The following is a 17,969-nucleotide window of genomic DNA, read 5'->3' as shown; positions in this document are numbered from 1 at the left end:
AAATATGTACAAATACACAAGTTGAAAAGAACAAGGTAAGCAATCCTTAACTTACTAATCAACAAACCTATTTCCAGTAACAGGATTCAGGCAGTTGACATGGATGCGTAACGATTAGATAGGAATATGATCACCTCAACTTGAATCTTTCATGATGATTTTATCATTTGCACTTATCTTTAAGTACAGGTTTCTTTTTCCTTTCCCTTTCTCCATTAATTTTAGAACTGACTTTCCATTGAGATATGCGAAAATTCAGAGTCTCTGAAACAGATTGATAGGTAACAACCCATTGACACATCCATCATACAGTCATAATTAGAGAATTCATAGCTCAGGACACAAAACAGAGCATAAAAAAATGGAGCAAGAAGGGTGTGTTATGGCTCAGCTAGAGCTCACCTTGAATTCCCGGGTTCCCAGGCTGCCCCAGGGCTGTTCACTCTCTCAGTTCTCCTGAGAGAACCAACACTCTCAAGATATAACGAAGTTATTAAAAACTCCAATGCAGATGTATCATGTATATGTCTAATTATTAGGACTCAATAGTGGAGGTCTTCTCACTAGATAATACAGTATGAATTTATGATCCTGCACAATATATGAAATATGCTTCCAAACTCCAAAGACCCAAGGTAATCAACGACTTTTTCAAAACTTCCAATCTACCAAGAATGATTTCAAGCTAAGAATCAGCTATCTTAGCTCAAATATTCTCCGAGCTATAATGTTTAAACAAGTGTTCCCTAATTAATGGTTCATTTCTAATACACAACACAAATCACTACCTAATCATGTTAAATTAGTCCAAAAGTGTTCCACCACACCACAGTACCACACCACTACACGTTCCCAATACGCAGTTGAGAACCTGAATTCCATATATATGCAAGCTGCATTCATAAACTTCTGTATCTACTTGCATTCCCAGGCCCCAGCAAGAGAGGAGGGGGGATCTGAGAGAAATTAATTAGTCATTTAGTTGTGTTCATTAACACCAAACTCAAACCCTACTTAAATTACCTACATTGCATTAGAATTTTGCAAATGTTTAAAAAATCCAACAGAATTCAAGTTGTTTGTACAAACTAAAGAGCACTTGAAATAAAAGCATGCAATAAATTAATACTCTTTTAATTCCTTTATTTTTTTTAATCTGCGACTCCTTATTTATACACATCACAATATCCACAACATCACTAACATCAGTGAACTGGTGAGATCCAATACAATAGTTAAGCATCTAGAATTAGTATCAGAACAATAGTTGCTCAAGTACAAGAACAATAAAAGTCATGGTATTAGTATCAGATTTTACTTTTCAGTCTGCTAAACAACGAATGTCGTCCTTCAGCAATAATTTCTCCAGACGCCTTCTTCTTAATGATTACAGAAGTTCCAGAAACAGATCCAATTTTACCTAGCAGTTTTGATGTAATCTCCAGCTCATCCTGCCAATATTTAGACGAAAATGATAAACAATACATGCCTATAAAGGAGAATATTAAAGATAAGGCAACAAATCATTTGAGAAATAAGAACTCGAGAAACAAACTCCACATCCCAACTTCAGAAACAAGCTTCAGCAGCTTCAGTTAATTTATACGGATAGGAAGTCAGAAACTCAATTTTCAGAGTCTTAAATAATTCACTCTATCCTTTTCAGATCCATAGGTTCATTCCTAAATTCATCATGAAGTCATCACCAAAAGAAGAAAAAGAAAAAAAAAACATACTCCATATTATTGCAAAACAATGCTTACTTACATCAAGCTTTGCATTTGACAGATATGAGATGGACATATCAACCGATACATTCATAGGCTGGCCAAGTCGATAGATTAATGAATTACCAACTATGTCAATGAGATTGGCTATTGCACCACCAGCCAGGTTCCCTGTTCGGTCCTGCAATAAGTTGTTCATAAGAACTGAATAAGAGTTGACACCTACGGAAACTCATTCATCCAATGAAAGGGTATCTAAACATGGAGCATGAAGGAATTCTGAATCCAATGAATAAAGAGCATAACTCGAGTCCTTTTAGGCTTTAATCAAATTCTTCAAGTTACACATGACAAAATAACAGAAAAATCTAAGGTAGCAAACCGGCAAGAACCTGACATGACAAGCAAGGCAACACTTGTAAGAAATTAAACACAGTAATCAGTGAGAAAAGGTTTATGTTTCGTAGTTGTACCAAATGTTTATTCAAGTCCATACCCTACAATCATCATCTTTCTACAATTTTTATCCATAGCAAGTTAACAACCTTAGACATCATATTCTGAAACAAGACAAACAATACCTAGCCACAAAATCAAACATATTCCAAATTTCTAATCATAAATTACCAATCTATCCACTACAAAATCATACACCATTTTTTCAAACCCCAAATTGTGAAAAATTACAACCATAAAGTGAAGCTTCAGGATTAAATACTTGAAACCAATAGATTAAGAGATCAATACCCATCTGATTCTAAATTTTCTAGGTTAATTGAAGCACAAATTAGCACATTTTGTTAGATTATAATACCCTTCAAAAATCCCAATAATTAAATACCGGTTTCGTATAATCAATTAATTAAATTAAATTCATAGTAGTAATTTGATGGGGAAGCTTACAATTAGGCGAGGAGGGACCTTGAAGGTGCAGAAGATGAACCCGGGTTGAACTCGGTGGACTCTGATGCCTCTAAGGGCAAAATCTTCATAGAAACTGGGTCCGACTTGGGGCTCGTGTGGGTTAACCACGATTTCTGAAACCATCTCCGACTCGTTCGACCTCAAATGTAGAACCTCATTTGCTCTCTCCATATTTTATGTTTCTATCATTCTACTTCGTATGTTACATTATAAATTAGCCAGTTTATTTGTCGAATACCATTTAGGTCTTTCGGTTTTTCCATATCCAATTAATTACAAATGACAATCGGTTGGGCAGTGTACTAATTTGCTAATCAAGTCTTAAAGATAACTAGATTAGGTCTTTTCATTAACTAATTAGCTTTTTTTAGAAGACTTAGGAAACATTAGGCCGGCATTTATTAAATTAAATCATTTTCCGCCAAAGCAATAATACTTTGTGGAAAAACATCCATACAAACTAAGACTTCATTACTTAATTAGTTACCAAATAGGTCTTTCCATATTTATTTCCATCTTTGAGTTAAAAACACTAGCTTAATGGAGGGTGTGCACACTTAAAGATTAAGACCTATTTTGGGTGGTAGACTCGAATCTACAATTTTGTGGTGGCATTATAATATTGTATCCTCTTTCCTCAAAGAAATTAATTATTTGAATCTGTAAATTTTGAAAAATGTGTTTAAGTTGTTTGTGTATAAGTTATTAAAACAAAATATATTTTTCCATGGTAAAGAAATATTTCAAAAACTGTGTTACGGGGTGAAATAGTACTTATTCAGTTTTTATTGACTTTGCTATTTCCTTCTTGCATATGTTTCTTTAATTTCAAGTTTATGTGACTCAATTTGAGAGTGCGGTCCCTAAAGTTAACTAAGTTTTATTAGTAATAATGTAGTGGAATTTGAGACACTTATCTAAAGCTTAGTTGAACTAATGTCGCAGTTTTGTAAAGATTGTGACTTAATTATGTTAGGTTTTTGGTTTCAGGATAAATTTGGTTACGTAGTGATATAAGTAGCCTTATCATCACTTAAAGGCTTATGGTCTAAGTGAGGCGATAACATCCCTAATTTTCTACTCCCTCTGTTTTTTTTAGTACAGTTGACACCTTTCTACTATCACGCTTGTCAACGCATGTTTTTAATAATTAATATCTCTAATTATCAACATTGTAAAATTATATAAAGTGGATAATACTAAAATATACATTGAGATGATTCAAACAAGATCTTATGTGACTATGTTTTATCGAATCTATAAATCACAAAAGCGAGTCAAAGTGCAATGTGTGAATATTGTAAAATTCAAACAGCGTCAACTAAAAAAAACGGATAAAGTATTTTATAATTTTTCATCAATACTTTTTATGGAGTTCAGAAATTAGGGGTGTTACATTTTCCAATGTATTATGTAAGGATGAGAAGTATGGAGGTGGTCAAAGGAGTGAAAGGATTTGAAGATTGATCTTTGGAGGATTTGGGGTGTCGAGGGAGCATTTTTACCTGGCAAAGGGGGGGCGATTTAGAATGTATTGTGAGAGAAAGTGTTATAATGGATTGATACAATGGAACGATTTGGGAACTCACCCTCAAACTCAATATAGAATAAATAGCAAAACACGATAATAAAAGAGACAATGTTTATGTGGAAATTTAGATTTCCTCCCCTCAAACAAAATATTGTTTTATTAAGTTCCTACAAAATAAAACAATAACCCTCTTAGATGATTTTCTTCCTCAATAAACCATCATTTTAATCCATCATAATTTTCTAATAAGCCTAAACCCTTTTACATAGAATAACCTGGAAACCAACATCAATTAGGATATTTAACTTGTTCCCAAAGCCTAAATATCCTAAATTGATTATATATCCTAAAATCTATCTAGTTAATCCTCATCTAACTAGGAAAGCATAAAAAATAGAAATACATAAAGGATACATCGTATATTTTCCCAAAACAAATCTTGTTGGTATTCGGTAAGTTTAGTTTATTTCCTAACAAACCTTCCCTTAAACTCAACTTACCAAACATCCACATGTACCAACGATCTTTTTCCTCCCGTTGGGCTTGTAATCTTAACAGAAAGGTTGGATAGGTTCCTTGCCTGTGGGAATTAGAGTAGTAATTTCCCTCGAGCATCGCTCGGTTCGTCACTACCCGATCAACTATACTGACCACGCCCCCTATTGTCTTTAGTGGCAAATCTTAGACTATTTAAGTTCATTAACTCTTTCGTTAAAAAAATATACTAAGGGTCAGGCCTCAATTGGCCCTTGTGGAAGGTTCTCCTTGGTTGTGCTATCTGCTAATGAGGTCGTCGGGGTGGCAGGAAGTTTTTCTTCAAGGCTATGTAGCCGGCCAACGATGAATGTCAAGGTGTGATCAAGGAGGCATAGGAGCATGCGACCAAGGGTGCAACGCAACCCATTAGTGCGAGAGTTGGCTTATGTGTTGCGATATTGCAAGAGTGGGCAAAGGAGACTTTTGGTGATGTGAAAAGAAAGATTAATATAATTTTGTTGGGTAAAAAATCGTTGTAAATGAATAGCTAAGGTGGTAAACTTGTAACTTGACTACTTCTTGGTCTCAAGTTCAAGTCTACATTGTCAAATCTAATACATATTGTGGAGGTGACATGACACTCTTATAGAGTTCAAAGATGTGACACGTGACACGTGACACATATTACTGACATAGCATGTTTGTAGTGTTTAAAAAAGGCGATACGTGGCACATATTCTGTATTAGGAACGCTTTTTAATATATAAAGTATAGATTGATTGATTGATGACAGCACATATTCTGTATTAGGAACACTTTTTAATATATAAAGTATAGATTGATTGATTTACGACAAAAAAGGATCACGTGAGTAGCCAAGCATTTAAAAAAAAAAAAACCTTGCATTGCTTTCCTATCTTCACGTGACATCAATAATCAATCAAAAGCTTAATACTAAAATCGAAACCAATGATAACCTATAATATTCACCTTCCACTTTGGCGATTATATTTTTTGCATACACACTCAAACGAAATATTTTTATATGTAGGAAAAAACTGCAAATAATAATACAACCTTTGACCCGTTCGTTTTTAATTATACAACATTTCGATTATACATTAATATTACAACCTTTAGGGGGTGTTCAATTTAAACAGGCACAAAAACTTGTAACATGTTGAACAAGTTACCATGACACGTGTCATCATGTAATTGGTTTAAAATTTTTAAAAAATAAAATATAGATTTTTAAATTTTAATTAAAATTGTTTAACATTTAATTAACTTTTAATTTTTTAATAAAATAATTTTAATTAAAAAAAAAAATCCACCCACCTGCCACCACCACCTCTCCCCCTCCCTTGTTTTCTTCACATTCCCTTGTTTTTCCCCTGCCATCACCGCCCAACCAACAACAGCAACACCGAACCACCACCGCATCTCCCTCACTCACAACCTTGCTTCCTCACAGCCACTACAACAGCCACAATCAGCACCACCTTAAGCCACCCAACAAACAATCGCAGCAGCTCCCTTCGATGATCCCACAAGCACCACCAGGCGGTAATTAAAGCCACCAATACACTAGTGAGCAGCCTCCCCCAGCGCCGGCTAACCCCAAAAATTACACCCATCCCCACCACAAAAAACGAATCACCCAGAAAACCCATTTTCTAAGGTTTCGGGTTTTCTGGGTTAAACGGTTTTTTGGTGGTTTTGGGTGGGGATATAGGGTTTATGGGGGTCAGAAAACAGGAGAGGGTTGGTTTTGGGGAGGGGGGGGTCAGTTTTTGGGGTGGTTTGGGGCGGGGATCGGTGTCGGGTTGGGGATTTGGGCTGAGTTGGCGGCCGTTTAGGGAGGGGTGGTGGCTGAAACGTGCAAGGGCTGCACGATTCAGTTGCTACCCAAGATGGTTGACGCGGCTGCGCACTTCGCCTGGCTGCGGCTGGGCTTCGGTTTGACTGCGGCTGGGCTTCAGCTTGGTTGTGGAAGGATCTGCAGTGTGTTTAGTGTTTAGGGGAGGGGCGATAGATAGCAGAATGTGCAAATGTTGTTATCGGGGATGTCGAGAAAGGGGTCGGTCAGCGTTGGGGGATACTGAATTACTGATCGCCGGCAGCCGGCAGCCGGCCGCCGGGGTGGGGGAAGGGGGCTGATGGTTACCAACCGGTGGGGGAGGTGGTTGGGTGGTTTTATTTTAAATTAATAATAATAATAATAATAATAATAATAATATAATAATTATTTTATATATTTTAAAAATTAAAAATATTAAATAATTTTTAAAAAAATCAAATCAAATTTACAAAACCAATAAAAAACAACACGTGTCATGGTAACTTGTATTTTATAGGTTACCAACCGACTTTTGCCTGTAAAAAATGAACACCCCCTAAAGATTGTAATATTAATGTATAATCGAAAGGTTGTATCCTTAATAATCGCCGAATAATAGGTCGAGGTCTACTATCCTAGATCAAATCAACAATTTATATTCCTAATCTTACTCTACCAAGTTTGCACAAGATAGTGGCAAGGTAGGGTCGAACCACAAGGACTAAGTGTATTAATTTGAGCTAATTAAACTAGTAGGAAGGTTGTGAGATAGAGAGAGAAACAACTAAAACACAACTAAAACACCACTTAAAGCAATTAACATAAACTAGGGGAAGTGGAATCCAATTACATTAACGAATTCAACAACAAATTGCAATTAAAAGATCATGATCTCAATTAGGAACGATCAACACACTCAACTCACACCGCGCAATTAAGCATGTTAATTATCCTACTAAGCTAATTCACTCCCGCGCAACTAGCCCTGCAAAGGTATGGAAGAATCTCGACTCTTAATCAACTCACTTCCGCACAATTGATTGAAAGCACAATTAAGAACCTAGAATCAATTAGCTAAAAAGATTCCAATCAATGTAAGCATCATCCAAACACAATAATCAAGAATCAATTGCATACTAATCACAATCAATCACTCAATTCATCAACATAACCTTCATCCATTTTCCTAGAACAAAATCTAAGCAAACATAATGAAGAAAAACATGGAAAACAAGGTAAAATAAGAATTAAAGCAAGAATCAAACAAGTAAACTAATTATCTACTCTAATCAACAAAGAATTAAGTAAAAACAAGAATTAAAGAAAAGCTCATTGAATAATTGAGAAGAGAATCCACATAAAAGCTTCTTCAAGCTCTCAAATCTCCATTGAAATCCCAAGCTTTCTCTCTCTAAAACTACTCCTAAACTAGAGAGAGAAACTCCTAATCTAAGCCTAATCCTAATTAGAGGAGAGAGAAAATGTAAAAACTTGCTTTCGGAAGTCTAAGAAATCGTTCTATTTATATATATTACAAGAAGAAATAGATGGAAATCCGAAAATTAAGATCGAAAAACACCCAGAAACCCGCGTCCGCGGCAGCAGCTTCTCCGAGGCATCTCCAAGAAGTTGCAAAGGCTGGGAAAAACAAAGAGTCGCGCCCACGGCAGCATCAGCCGTGCCCCCAGTGGCCTGGGCCGCTCTTTGCTGCTACTTGGCTGTCACTTTCAGCTGCTTGAGGTGATGCTCGGGGTGCTCGGATGGTTTTTGCCTTAAGTGCTACAATTGCTCAACTTCTTAGCTTCTTTCTTAGTTTCAAGCTTCTTCTATTGAACTTTTTTGCCTTCTCTCGGGTCATAAGCATCGAAGAAAGCGCCAAGCACCTACACAAATTGACCAAGAGAGAAAAGAGTGAAAGAACACATAGGAAAACACGCAAATCAAGCTAGAAACCGAGCAAAATGCATATTATTCACAATTAAGGCCTAAAACCATAAACTAAGACAAGACTAAACATACTAGAAATAACAAAGAAACACCAAAATAAACCTTAAACTAAGGAAAAAAACCACCCTAAAATGTGTCATGAATGACACTCATCACTTACCCTCTAAAAGCCCCAACTTACAAATAAGGAGTGCTATAAAAGGACAATGCTTATCTACATTTTTGCTATCACAAATACTCTAGACTTTGCTTATCTACAGTGTTTGGACGTTTTTGCCCTCAAAAAAGTCCAACTAAAGTGCTTTTGTTTACTGTCCAATTGTCATCCAGTGGTTATTCATCTGTTCTCTGTCTCGGTCTCTCCTCCATCACACACGCATACTTCTCTCTCCTCTTCTCATGCTCTTCCTTCTTCCTCTTCTCACCGAAGACACTCACGAAGAGCACAGCGGCAGCCGCCTAGAATTGCTGAGATAATTTGACCAAGCAAAAGACAAGTTTGAGTAATAGAGAATATGAAGCTGCGTCCTTGTTGATATTCTTGAAAAACCTATGATTCAGGTACTTTTGCTTGGTTTTAATTTGCCCCCATTTGGAATTAATTTTAGTTTTTGATTGATAATTGGATCTGGGTTGTGATTTTTGTTCATGTTACTGCTGTTTTTAGTTGTGTATTTTGATTATTGTTTGATAATCCTGTTATTTTGGATGATAGAAATTGAAAAGCATTAGGATTATTATCTCATTGCTTAGTCTATGCTTCGTATGCTCTTTTTGTTTTTGTATGTTACAAACGAGAACTCATGAATGCTTTCTTAGCTGAGCTTACCTTAGCTGAGGTAGCTGAGGTAAGCTCTTTTTGTTTTTGTATGTTACAAATGAGAACTCATGAATGCTTTCTTAGCTGAGGTAAGCAGGATTACAGAGTTGTTATTTTAAAGTGACTTCTCAATTTCTATGCATAATATTGTGGGCACTGTATGACCTTTACTGTAGCTCTCTGAAATTCGTGCTGTCACTGTTGTTTATGTCGACTATAAGAACATAGATCATAGATTAGCTATGAGTAAGTTTTTTAATTATAACCTAAAAAAAAAAGTTTTGTCAATCTATTGTTTAACTGGTGAGTATTCATGTTAAACAAGAAACTGTAAGCTGTCAAATTTCCTTCATGTTGCCATTTAGTTATGTGATAATTAGAGTAATGGTAACTACTTCACCTTGACTATTAAGAGTAGTGGAGAGGCACTATCTTTTCACAGACAGCTCAAGGATGATTAGCATTATCTCAGACTGATTCGAACTTCTCGATTTAAAATACTTGCTGAAACCATATTTTTAATTCAGAAATTTCTTCATCTGTACAGTAATGTGGCTTACTAGCCACATTTGTATTTTTTTCATAATAGCAAGTTTAAAATGCTTGCCACTTTTTGTGGTTATTAGTTAAAACTCTTTATTAGAGTCAATTTCCAATTCTTAGATCTAGGGTTTTGACCTCTTAACCTAATCCAACTAAATCAAAATTCAATTGCAGTAGACGCCTCTTCACTCAAAGTTCAGAGCTTTGATTTCATCGATTAGCACCTCGCGTGGTGAGTTGGGCGTGATTTTTTTTTTTTTTTTGCATGTGTTTTTGGTTTTTTAGCCTTACTGTGGAATTTGTATATTGTTTGAATTGATTTATTTTTTTCAGGGTTTGAAGTGAATTTGATATCTCTGAATTGTTGGTTTTGAAGTTCAACAAAGAAAATAATGGAGTCATTCTTCCAATCACAATCAGGTTATGGAAGCTCTTGACCATTCGAATCTTCATGAGATTTCTTACACCGTTCAATCTCACCTCGAATAGGTACCATCTCTCTCCATTTCTTTTTCGGCTCAATTATAATGAATTAATTTGGATTGGACTCTGTGGCCCATTTGGATTGAAATTCGCTTCAATGGTGGTCACAATACACCTTTGTCGTTTGATTCCTCTTTGACAGGGTATGTAGATTGAAAGAGTCTTCTGCATCTTCCTGCTTGTCTTTTATAGTGTAAATAATGTTCATTATTAATGGCTTTGTATTTTTCTCACAACTCCTTTCTTTGTCTATTTTCAGGGTTTTACTCTATTTCCATGGTCAAATGGTGAATCTTGGTGCTAAGGGTTAGATGTTTTGGCTTCAATAAAGTACTATTCAAATCAACAGGGTGCCCAAATGCCCATTATGCAAAATGGTAAGCCAATCTCAACCATGTGCTCTACTTATATTTTATTCTTCTATATTGATGTCTATGTTTAAGATTGATATTAAGAAGCATTTGTTTGATTCATTGATTGCATCATGGGGTGCTAATTATATAGTGTGATGTAGTTTAGTATGATTTTTTATTTACTTTTTCAGTGATTAGTGGCTCGTGCTATGTTAAAGCCTTGATAATCTAGGATGCCCTTATTGTGTCTAATGTTGATGATGATGATGATGATTGTGGTGTTGTTCTACCAGCGATGGCATCGGCTCCTACCATCCCTTTGTAATGCACTTGTACCTGCTCTCGAAGTTCTCCTCGAAAATTTCGAACTCCTTGCCATTGATCGTTGCCAAGGTGCTAGATATTTGACATTTCTTCACCCTTATGTCATGTTTTTAGCCTTTACAGTGCGGTTGCATCAGAAAAAGGAGAATGTAATGTTATTTACTTTTAACTTTTTGCTCATAGTCACCAGTGTATTGGTATATGCCGTGTATTTAAATTATTGATGCATTCATTGAGTAGATAAAATCATCTTAAACAAGAAAAAGTTTATAATTCTTGAATAGAAATATTATCTCTAGGTATTCTCATTAGGTTTTCTTGCTCTGCAGCATGTTGAGGTTGTTGTTCCTGACCCAAAGGCTGATGAGGTATTGGTTAAGATTTGAGGCAGCAACTCGGAATGTGATTGAGGGGAAGATACGGAATTGTATTCTTCCCCGCAAGTTCCTAACAATTCCTGGTATGTCATACGCTCATATTGGCAATTCTGTTGTAGTGTTTTACACTCTTCACACGAGCAGCTTAATCGTCATCTTTTGTGCTCTGTCAGGTTTGGGAACGTGTGAATTTAGATTCCATTTTAGCTTTTTTTGTTGAGCTTGAACTTTAGGGGTGGGTGGATGGCACTGCACCTATGAATCCCAAGATTTTGGGTCCATTCAGCACTCATCTACTGCGAGGATTTATACCACTCTCGCCTCCTGATCGATAAACTTCAAAGAAATTTGACTTCACTTGACATATACGAGTAGTTAATTTATTTATCCATCCCTCTGCTCCCCCCCCCCCCCACCTCCTTTCTCGTGAGAAAGCTGTTTTTAACTGATTTCAGGGTCTATGTCAAGTTTAGAATTTGCTAGATCATTATTATTCTTTTGAAAGTGTCGTGGTTGCAACCATTTTCCTTAAATTGTTCTCAATGTGTAGAGTAAAAGCGTAAGAAGACATATTAATGGGTGCTTGTAAATTACTGATTTTTATTCTAACAGATAGTTTTTTACATAGAGGATGACTATATTTTTCATGATCCTTCTTTATCTTAAGACCATATTTCAGTCCGGATTTGCTGTAAAAGGGTTAAAAAATGGAGACAAGGTCGTGGCTTTTCTTAGCTATGCTGTTACTCTGTAAGTTCTCATAAGACAAATAAGTGAGCTTTCTGTGGATAAATTCAAAAGTGTGACTGATATATATTGCAACTAAAAGCCTGGGGTATATTGCAACTAAAAGCCTGGGGTGCACTACCTAAATACGCTGTGGCAAAGGAGTATCTGACCATTATCAGGCCACCGAAAATTTAAGCACCCACATGTACAGTAGATGTTAATACTTAGTGTCTTGCTTAGCAAGCTGTTCTCATGAAGCAGTCTGAAACTATTAGCAAAGTGTGTGCTTTGATGTTTCTTTTTTATTTGATTGTCTTTGGCAATTTGGCCAGCATAGTCTGAATTATTTTTGGAATGAGAACACACAAATGTTGAGATGTGTGAGTTGTGTGCAGGTCAAGGCACTTATGAAGGATCATTTAAATGGAAAAGCAGGAGGATCAAGCGAAAAGTCGTCTGAGCCCAGTGCATCAGTTGAACTGAACTCACGTAACCTTGATGATTTAGTGCTGAAATGCCTGAAAAGCAAAGATGTTTGGGCTGTAGAGTTCTTTGCACCCTGGTATGTTTTTGTACGGCATTTTTTGTTTGAATTGTTAGTTTGTATTCTGATCCTCAAGTTTTTTATGCTATAATGCATCGATTGTCAGAGGGGGGGGGTGGGGAATCATCATAGTGAACTGCTTCATATCTATTATATTATCTTTGTATTAATAAATACTGTGCATGAAAATATTTGTAGAATAGATTTCACTATTCTTGTCAACCATATGTCTATTATTAGTGGCTGTAGGACATGATAGCTTTGAGGATGAAATTCTTAAAATATAATGTTGTTATTTCTGATTTAAATCATTGCTGTTGCTAATATACTCAAGCAATTGAAGCGAATATTTTTTTTTAAAAAAACATCATTAAACAACAATCAGCAATTGCACAACAAACCAGCAGTAATATATTGATTACTTCGCATTAGATTAGCTGGCCAAAAGAATGCAACTATGCAAGAGACTATTTGAACTACATGTGACATCCCTCTAGCTACAGAGACAGATACAAAATCACACACATACATTAATACAATCACACCTAGACTACAAGTCAAAGAAAGTACACAAACGATTTTTTTTATTTTATTTAAAAGAATGGTTTTTTGCCTTGTCTTTCTCAATTTAAGCATGTTAAAAAAGAAGTGAATATATTAGAGTTTTTAAAATCATTCTGAAAATATAATGTTGTTATTTCTGATTAAAATCATTGCTGTTGTTAAAAGCATTCATTTATTTGTGTATTTTTATATTTATTTATTTAATTTTTTTGTTGAGTTGTAGCGAATTTACTTGAGTGGATTCTCCAATTATCTAATTAAGGAAATGGAAATGTGGTGGGAGAGGGAAAAAATATGAAAGTAAAGATGAAAAGGATAGAGAGGGTGAAGCAAGTAAGACTAAAGTAATAAGAAGGGAATAAGGAAATGCAATGGAAGGGGGAGAGGGAGAGGGAATTTGAAAGTGAAGATAAGAGAGAGAGAGAGAGAGAGAGAGAGAGAGAGAGAGAGAGAGAGAGAGAGAGAGAGAGAGAGAGAGAGAGAGAGAGAGAGAGAGAGAGAGAGAGAGAGATGGGGGTATGTAGGACTAAGCTGACTAAAAATATTAAATCATAACAGAAAAGAGATATGGAGAGAAGAATAGGGAGTAAGGGAGTGGGGAAAGGAAGAGAACGGGGGAATGAAAAGGAGATGAGGAAGAGGGATTTAAAATGGTGACTAGGTGAATGTAAAGATGATAAAAAAAGACCAAGGATAGAGAGACATGAAGATTGAAGCTCTTTGAGGAGACCATTATAGAATTAACTATTAAAAAGAGAAATTCTCTACTACACATGACTGTAAGATAAATGAGAGGAGGAAAAAAAAAACTTGGAGGGAGAGAGCAGTAGGATAAGCTAAATTTCAAGACCATAATTGGAGAGTGAAAGGGTTAGTATGAATAGTAAAATTGGTGTTTCTTTCCTTGGCTGTTTAGAGGAACAAATCTTACTCTTAGTACCTTTTGTCATAGATTTGATCTTATGCTTATCAGGGGAAATTGGACATATGGTGCTCGAGGGATGGGGTCAAAATAATCTAATTGGTCTTCTGGTCCACCTCAACACTTAAGCAAGTGGATGATTCTCCCTCCATTGTTTGCCACATGATTAGCCTTTTTGCCTTCTCCTCCCATCCTTTCACTTTGCTTTTCAGATTTTCATGCTCTCCCATAGCTACATCTTCTTCCTTCTCTCCTTCATTCTTCAGAAATAACAGTAAGTGTGCTTTGTAGTATGTATTGTGCTGGAGGGGGTGCTTTGTGGTGGTGAAATCGCAAGTTTGCATTCGGTTTGATCACAAGCAACAAGATTGATTGGGTAGATGACCATTACTCTTGCGATCCCTTTACCTCTTCTTTGCTCATCGACGTCAATTTTTAGCTACTTTTCACTTTAATTCCCCAAATTCCACTCTTAATTACTTTGATATTTTTTTTCCCCCTTTAGAGAATTTCTATTAAAATGATAATCCAAGTAACACCCGTGTTAGAGAACATGCGGTAATTGCATAAACAAATACTGCAAAAGGCATTTTAATTTTATTTTTTTCATGCTTTGAGCTTTGAGTGAGCTAAGAAGGAAAGAAAGAAAGATCTGTGAATAGAGACTGATTGGATTCACCATAATAATATCATTTTATTTTTATTTCTGTTTTGTCTATTTTTATTTTTGGGCCAGTGAAAATTGGTGACCTTGTATTATAAATCTGTGCCTTATTCTATGCCTCTATGGGTAATAAGTCAAAGTACTGATATAATTGTGTTATTTCTACTTTTGAGCATTTGTTATTTATTATTATTTTCACATGGACTCTTTCTATGTATATCTGAAAAAATTAAATAATAATTTCTGGGTTTTGTGTTTGTTGATGTGATTTTATTGAAAAATGGAACCAGAACAAATAAAAGACAGTCCTTGAGGCGCTCTCTCTTCTGTAGCTTTAGTTGCTAAACGTATACTTTTCTGTATCAGGAAAACCAGAGTTTCATGGCCATCCAAGCTTTTTATTTGGACAGTCAATGGGTAGGGCTGTGGCTCTAAAGGTGCACCTTAAGCAACCTAATGCTTGAAATGGCGTTGTTCTATTGGCACCCATGTGCAAAGTACTCTTCTTAGTTGCTTACAAGGATAAACCGTGTTCGAAGACTATTATTGACCTGCTTCACACAACAGATAGTAGCTCGTCGACGGGAAGAAGTATGTGATATGTTGCCTTGGAAATTTTTTCACAGCACACTACTAAATACTAGGATCTATTGAACTTCTCATATTTGGCTGGAATATAAACACCTTGAATTGTTGTTGTAATTCTTGTTGTCGATACATAAACCTCAGTATAATATTGCTTGGAATTTAGGAATGACCCAGGAGGCTTATAAATGCATCTACTATCTGATTTACTCTCCTAATTACTAACTAATCCTTTTATTCTAAACATAGTCACTTCACTGGAAGGTAGCGTTCTGGTTATTTGGTTAAGAAAAAAATTCTGCTATATATAGGTTGGGTTGGTCGATCTTATTTTTTAGATGAATTTCATTCTCGATCTGACATTTAGTGTCCGTTTAAATTCAAATCAGTTTATGTTGGGTTTGGTTCGGGTCAGGTGAGTTATTGTCAGGTTTATTTGTCTGTCTGCTATGGTTGACTGTGAACTGTATGAAGCTTCCTTCTTCTGTGGGCAGGTCTATTTCTTTGAGGCTTTGAGGTGCAGACTTGTAGATACTTCCACTCTCTCAGTTCATAGTGCAGCGAAATGCTTGACTTTTCATGCTTTGCCAGTGATATGCGGTGTTCTAGCTAAACACCCATATGCAGGCTGCTGAGCTACGTGACCAAGAACTAGAGCTGAAGGTACAAATATCTGCACTCTTAAGCCAAGACAAGGAACAGAAAGAGGCTAATATGGACTACGCTGGAGCAGTTGTGACAGATGCAGAGATTAGGGTAATAGTTTTCTCTTGGACAGATATACAAGTTCAGAAAGTTTCATCTGACGAATCAATCTCCATGGTCGTGTAATAGGTCAAGACGAAGCTGTCAAAGCTATCAGCCGTGCAATTCAGCATTCTCGCGTTGGTCTAAAGGATCTTGACTGTCAATTGCCAGCTTCATCTTTTCCGTTCCAACTGTGTAGGAAAGTCAGAACTTGCAAAAGCTTTAGCTGCTTACTACTTTGGTTCTGAAGAAGCCATGGTCTGCCTTCATATGAGTGAGTTCATGGAACGACACGGTTTTTAAGTTGATCGGTTTACCCGCAGGTTATGTTGGTTATTCTGAGGTTGGGCAGCTTACTAAGGCTGTGAGGCGATGAGTTCAACATGATGCTGCAAATTTTAGAAGACGGAACATTAACCGACAGCATGGGAAAAACTGTGAGTTTTAAAAATACTCTTATGATTATGACCTCAAATGTTGGAAGCAGTGTAATTGAGAAAGGTGGCTGCAGTATGGGATTTGATCTGAGTTACGACGATCATGATATCAGTTATAACAGGATAAAGACTTTGGTGGTCAAGGAGCTTAAGGAAAGAGAAAGAGATTAAGAACTTACTTCATTTGATGACGAAATTCCAATCTGGCGATGACGAAATTGTAATTGTAGCTAATGTAGTGCATGAGGAAAGATCTGTTTGACACTTTCCTTATCTGCTATCAAAGAAGATCTATTTTAAAATGTCAGAATATGTTCCATTTCGTTACAGTCCTATGTTATCTTGATTCATTTTTTTTGGTATATTTTGGTATATTACAAAAACAATTTTGGGTTTATAATGCAGTAGTTTAGGATTAATCAAGGAAACCTATAATGAGCTTGAGGAAACCTATAAAGACTTGAGTTCCTCAAGCTCATTATAGGTTTCCTTGATTAATTAAACTTATTTTTGCACAATTTAATTCCTTATTATTTTTAAATGTCCATTGTACTGTATTATAAGTTTTCTAAGTTCATTATTAAATTACTTGAATCAACAAAAGGGCCAAAAATATAGTTTAAAAAAAAGTACACACTATTACACATACTTTCTTATTTATATGGACCGCCAAAATAAAATACCAAACACTATAACACATTAGGCGTGAGAGATGCAACCATTCAAGATGACTTAGGGCTTGTTTCGATTTACTGAAAACAACTGAATTGATTGAGACTGAACTGAAATGAACCGAATAGAGCTGAAATGAATTGTATAAACTGAAATGAACTGATTGGGGCTGAATTGAAATTAAGCTGAACAGAACAGGCCCTTACTAATATAGTATTCCCATTACATTTTCAAGCTATAAAATCAAAATCTTCTATGGGCATTTTCGGATTTAAAATAAGCTTTTTTTAGAAGTGACTTCTTAGACCTTCAATCATTAAAAATTAATTATAACTTCTCATTCATATGTTCATATTTACAAGAACTTAAAGTTAATATACCAAAATACATAGTCCATCATAATTATTTACATAAACCACATTATAAATGTCCTTCATTATACAAAATCTGTATCTTGGCACAATGTATTAAACCTGCAATCATTTTTTATTTTCCATCACTCCTTTTCCATAGTTACATATTTGTAATGACTAAAAGTGTTATAGCCTAACTACATAGTCCCTATATAATTGATAATTGAGTGATAACAACTAAGCTAAGACACTAATTAGCACGCGCGCGCAGAGCCTCCCTAGTTATTAAAAAAGAACGAGCTAAAGGTTGTATTATTATTTGCAATTTTAATGTATGTATTTTACATTAAGTAATTTTGTTATAAAAATGAGCATAAATAAGCACTATATTAGGATACTATATACT

General features: G+C 35.6%; 1 protein-coding gene and 1 long non-coding RNA gene across 9 annotated transcripts; one reads left to right on the top strand and one right to left on the bottom strand.

Moving 5' to 3' along the window:
* Positions 1 to 1,145: 1,145 nt before the first annotated feature.
* On the bottom strand, positions 1,146 to 2,872 carry LOC110688318 (putative esterase C31F10.02). Its single transcript, XM_021865051.1, has 3 exons — positions 2,631 to 2,872; positions 1,768 to 1,908; positions 1,146 to 1,451 (listed from the first exon to the last, which is right to left on the bottom strand). The coding sequence occupies exons 1-3, from the start codon at positions 2,820 to 2,822 to the stop codon at positions 1,308 to 1,310; spliced, it is 477 nt and encodes a 158-aa protein (XP_021720743.1). The 5' UTR covers positions 2,823 to 2,872; the 3' UTR covers positions 1,146 to 1,307.
* A 5,826-nt stretch (positions 2,873 to 8,698) lies between these two features.
* Positions 8,699 to 16,845, top strand: LOC110688316. Of its 8 annotated transcripts, XR_002504569.1 has the most exons (10): positions 8,709 to 9,007; positions 9,984 to 10,041; positions 10,143 to 10,298; positions 10,552 to 10,669; positions 10,939 to 11,038; positions 11,299 to 11,429; positions 12,471 to 12,637; positions 15,136 to 15,360; positions 15,849 to 16,110; positions 16,189 to 16,845. It is a non-coding gene; the product is annotated as an uncharacterized LOC110688316 (long non-coding RNA). The 8 variants fall into 8 exon arrangements; XR_002504568.1 differs by having other exon boundaries at positions 8,699 to 9,007; positions 10,837 to 11,118; positions 15,849 to 16,845; XR_002504567.1 differs by having other exon boundaries at positions 8,703 to 9,007; positions 10,837 to 11,038; positions 15,849 to 16,845.
* The last annotated feature ends 1,124 nt before the right edge of the window (positions 16,846 to 17,969 follow it).

The sequence above is a fragment of the Chenopodium quinoa genome, unplaced genomic scaffold (genome assembly GCF_001683475.1).
Source record: "Chenopodium quinoa cultivar QQ74 unplaced genomic scaffold, ASM168347v1, whole genome shotgun sequence".
NCBI classification, from domain to species: Eukaryota; Viridiplantae; Streptophyta; class Magnoliopsida; order Caryophyllales; family Amaranthaceae; genus Chenopodium; species Chenopodium quinoa.
This window is presented reverse-complemented; position numbering and strand designations above follow the sequence as displayed.

Excerpts from the sequence above, each read along its gene's own strand:
- LOC110688318 (XM_021865051.1), bottom strand. The coding sequence starts at position 2,822 with ATGGAGAGAGCAAATGAGGTTCTACATTTGAGGTCGAACGAGTCGGAG. Across the intron at positions 1,909-2,630 it reads AGGTCCCTCCTCGCCTAATT|GACCGAACAGGGAACCTGGC; the intron begins GTAAGCTTCCCC and ends AACTTATTGCAG. Across the intron at positions 1,452-1,767 it reads TGTCAAATGCAAAGCTTGAT|GATGAGCTGGAGATTACATC; the intron begins GTAAGTAAGCAT and ends AAATATTGGCAG.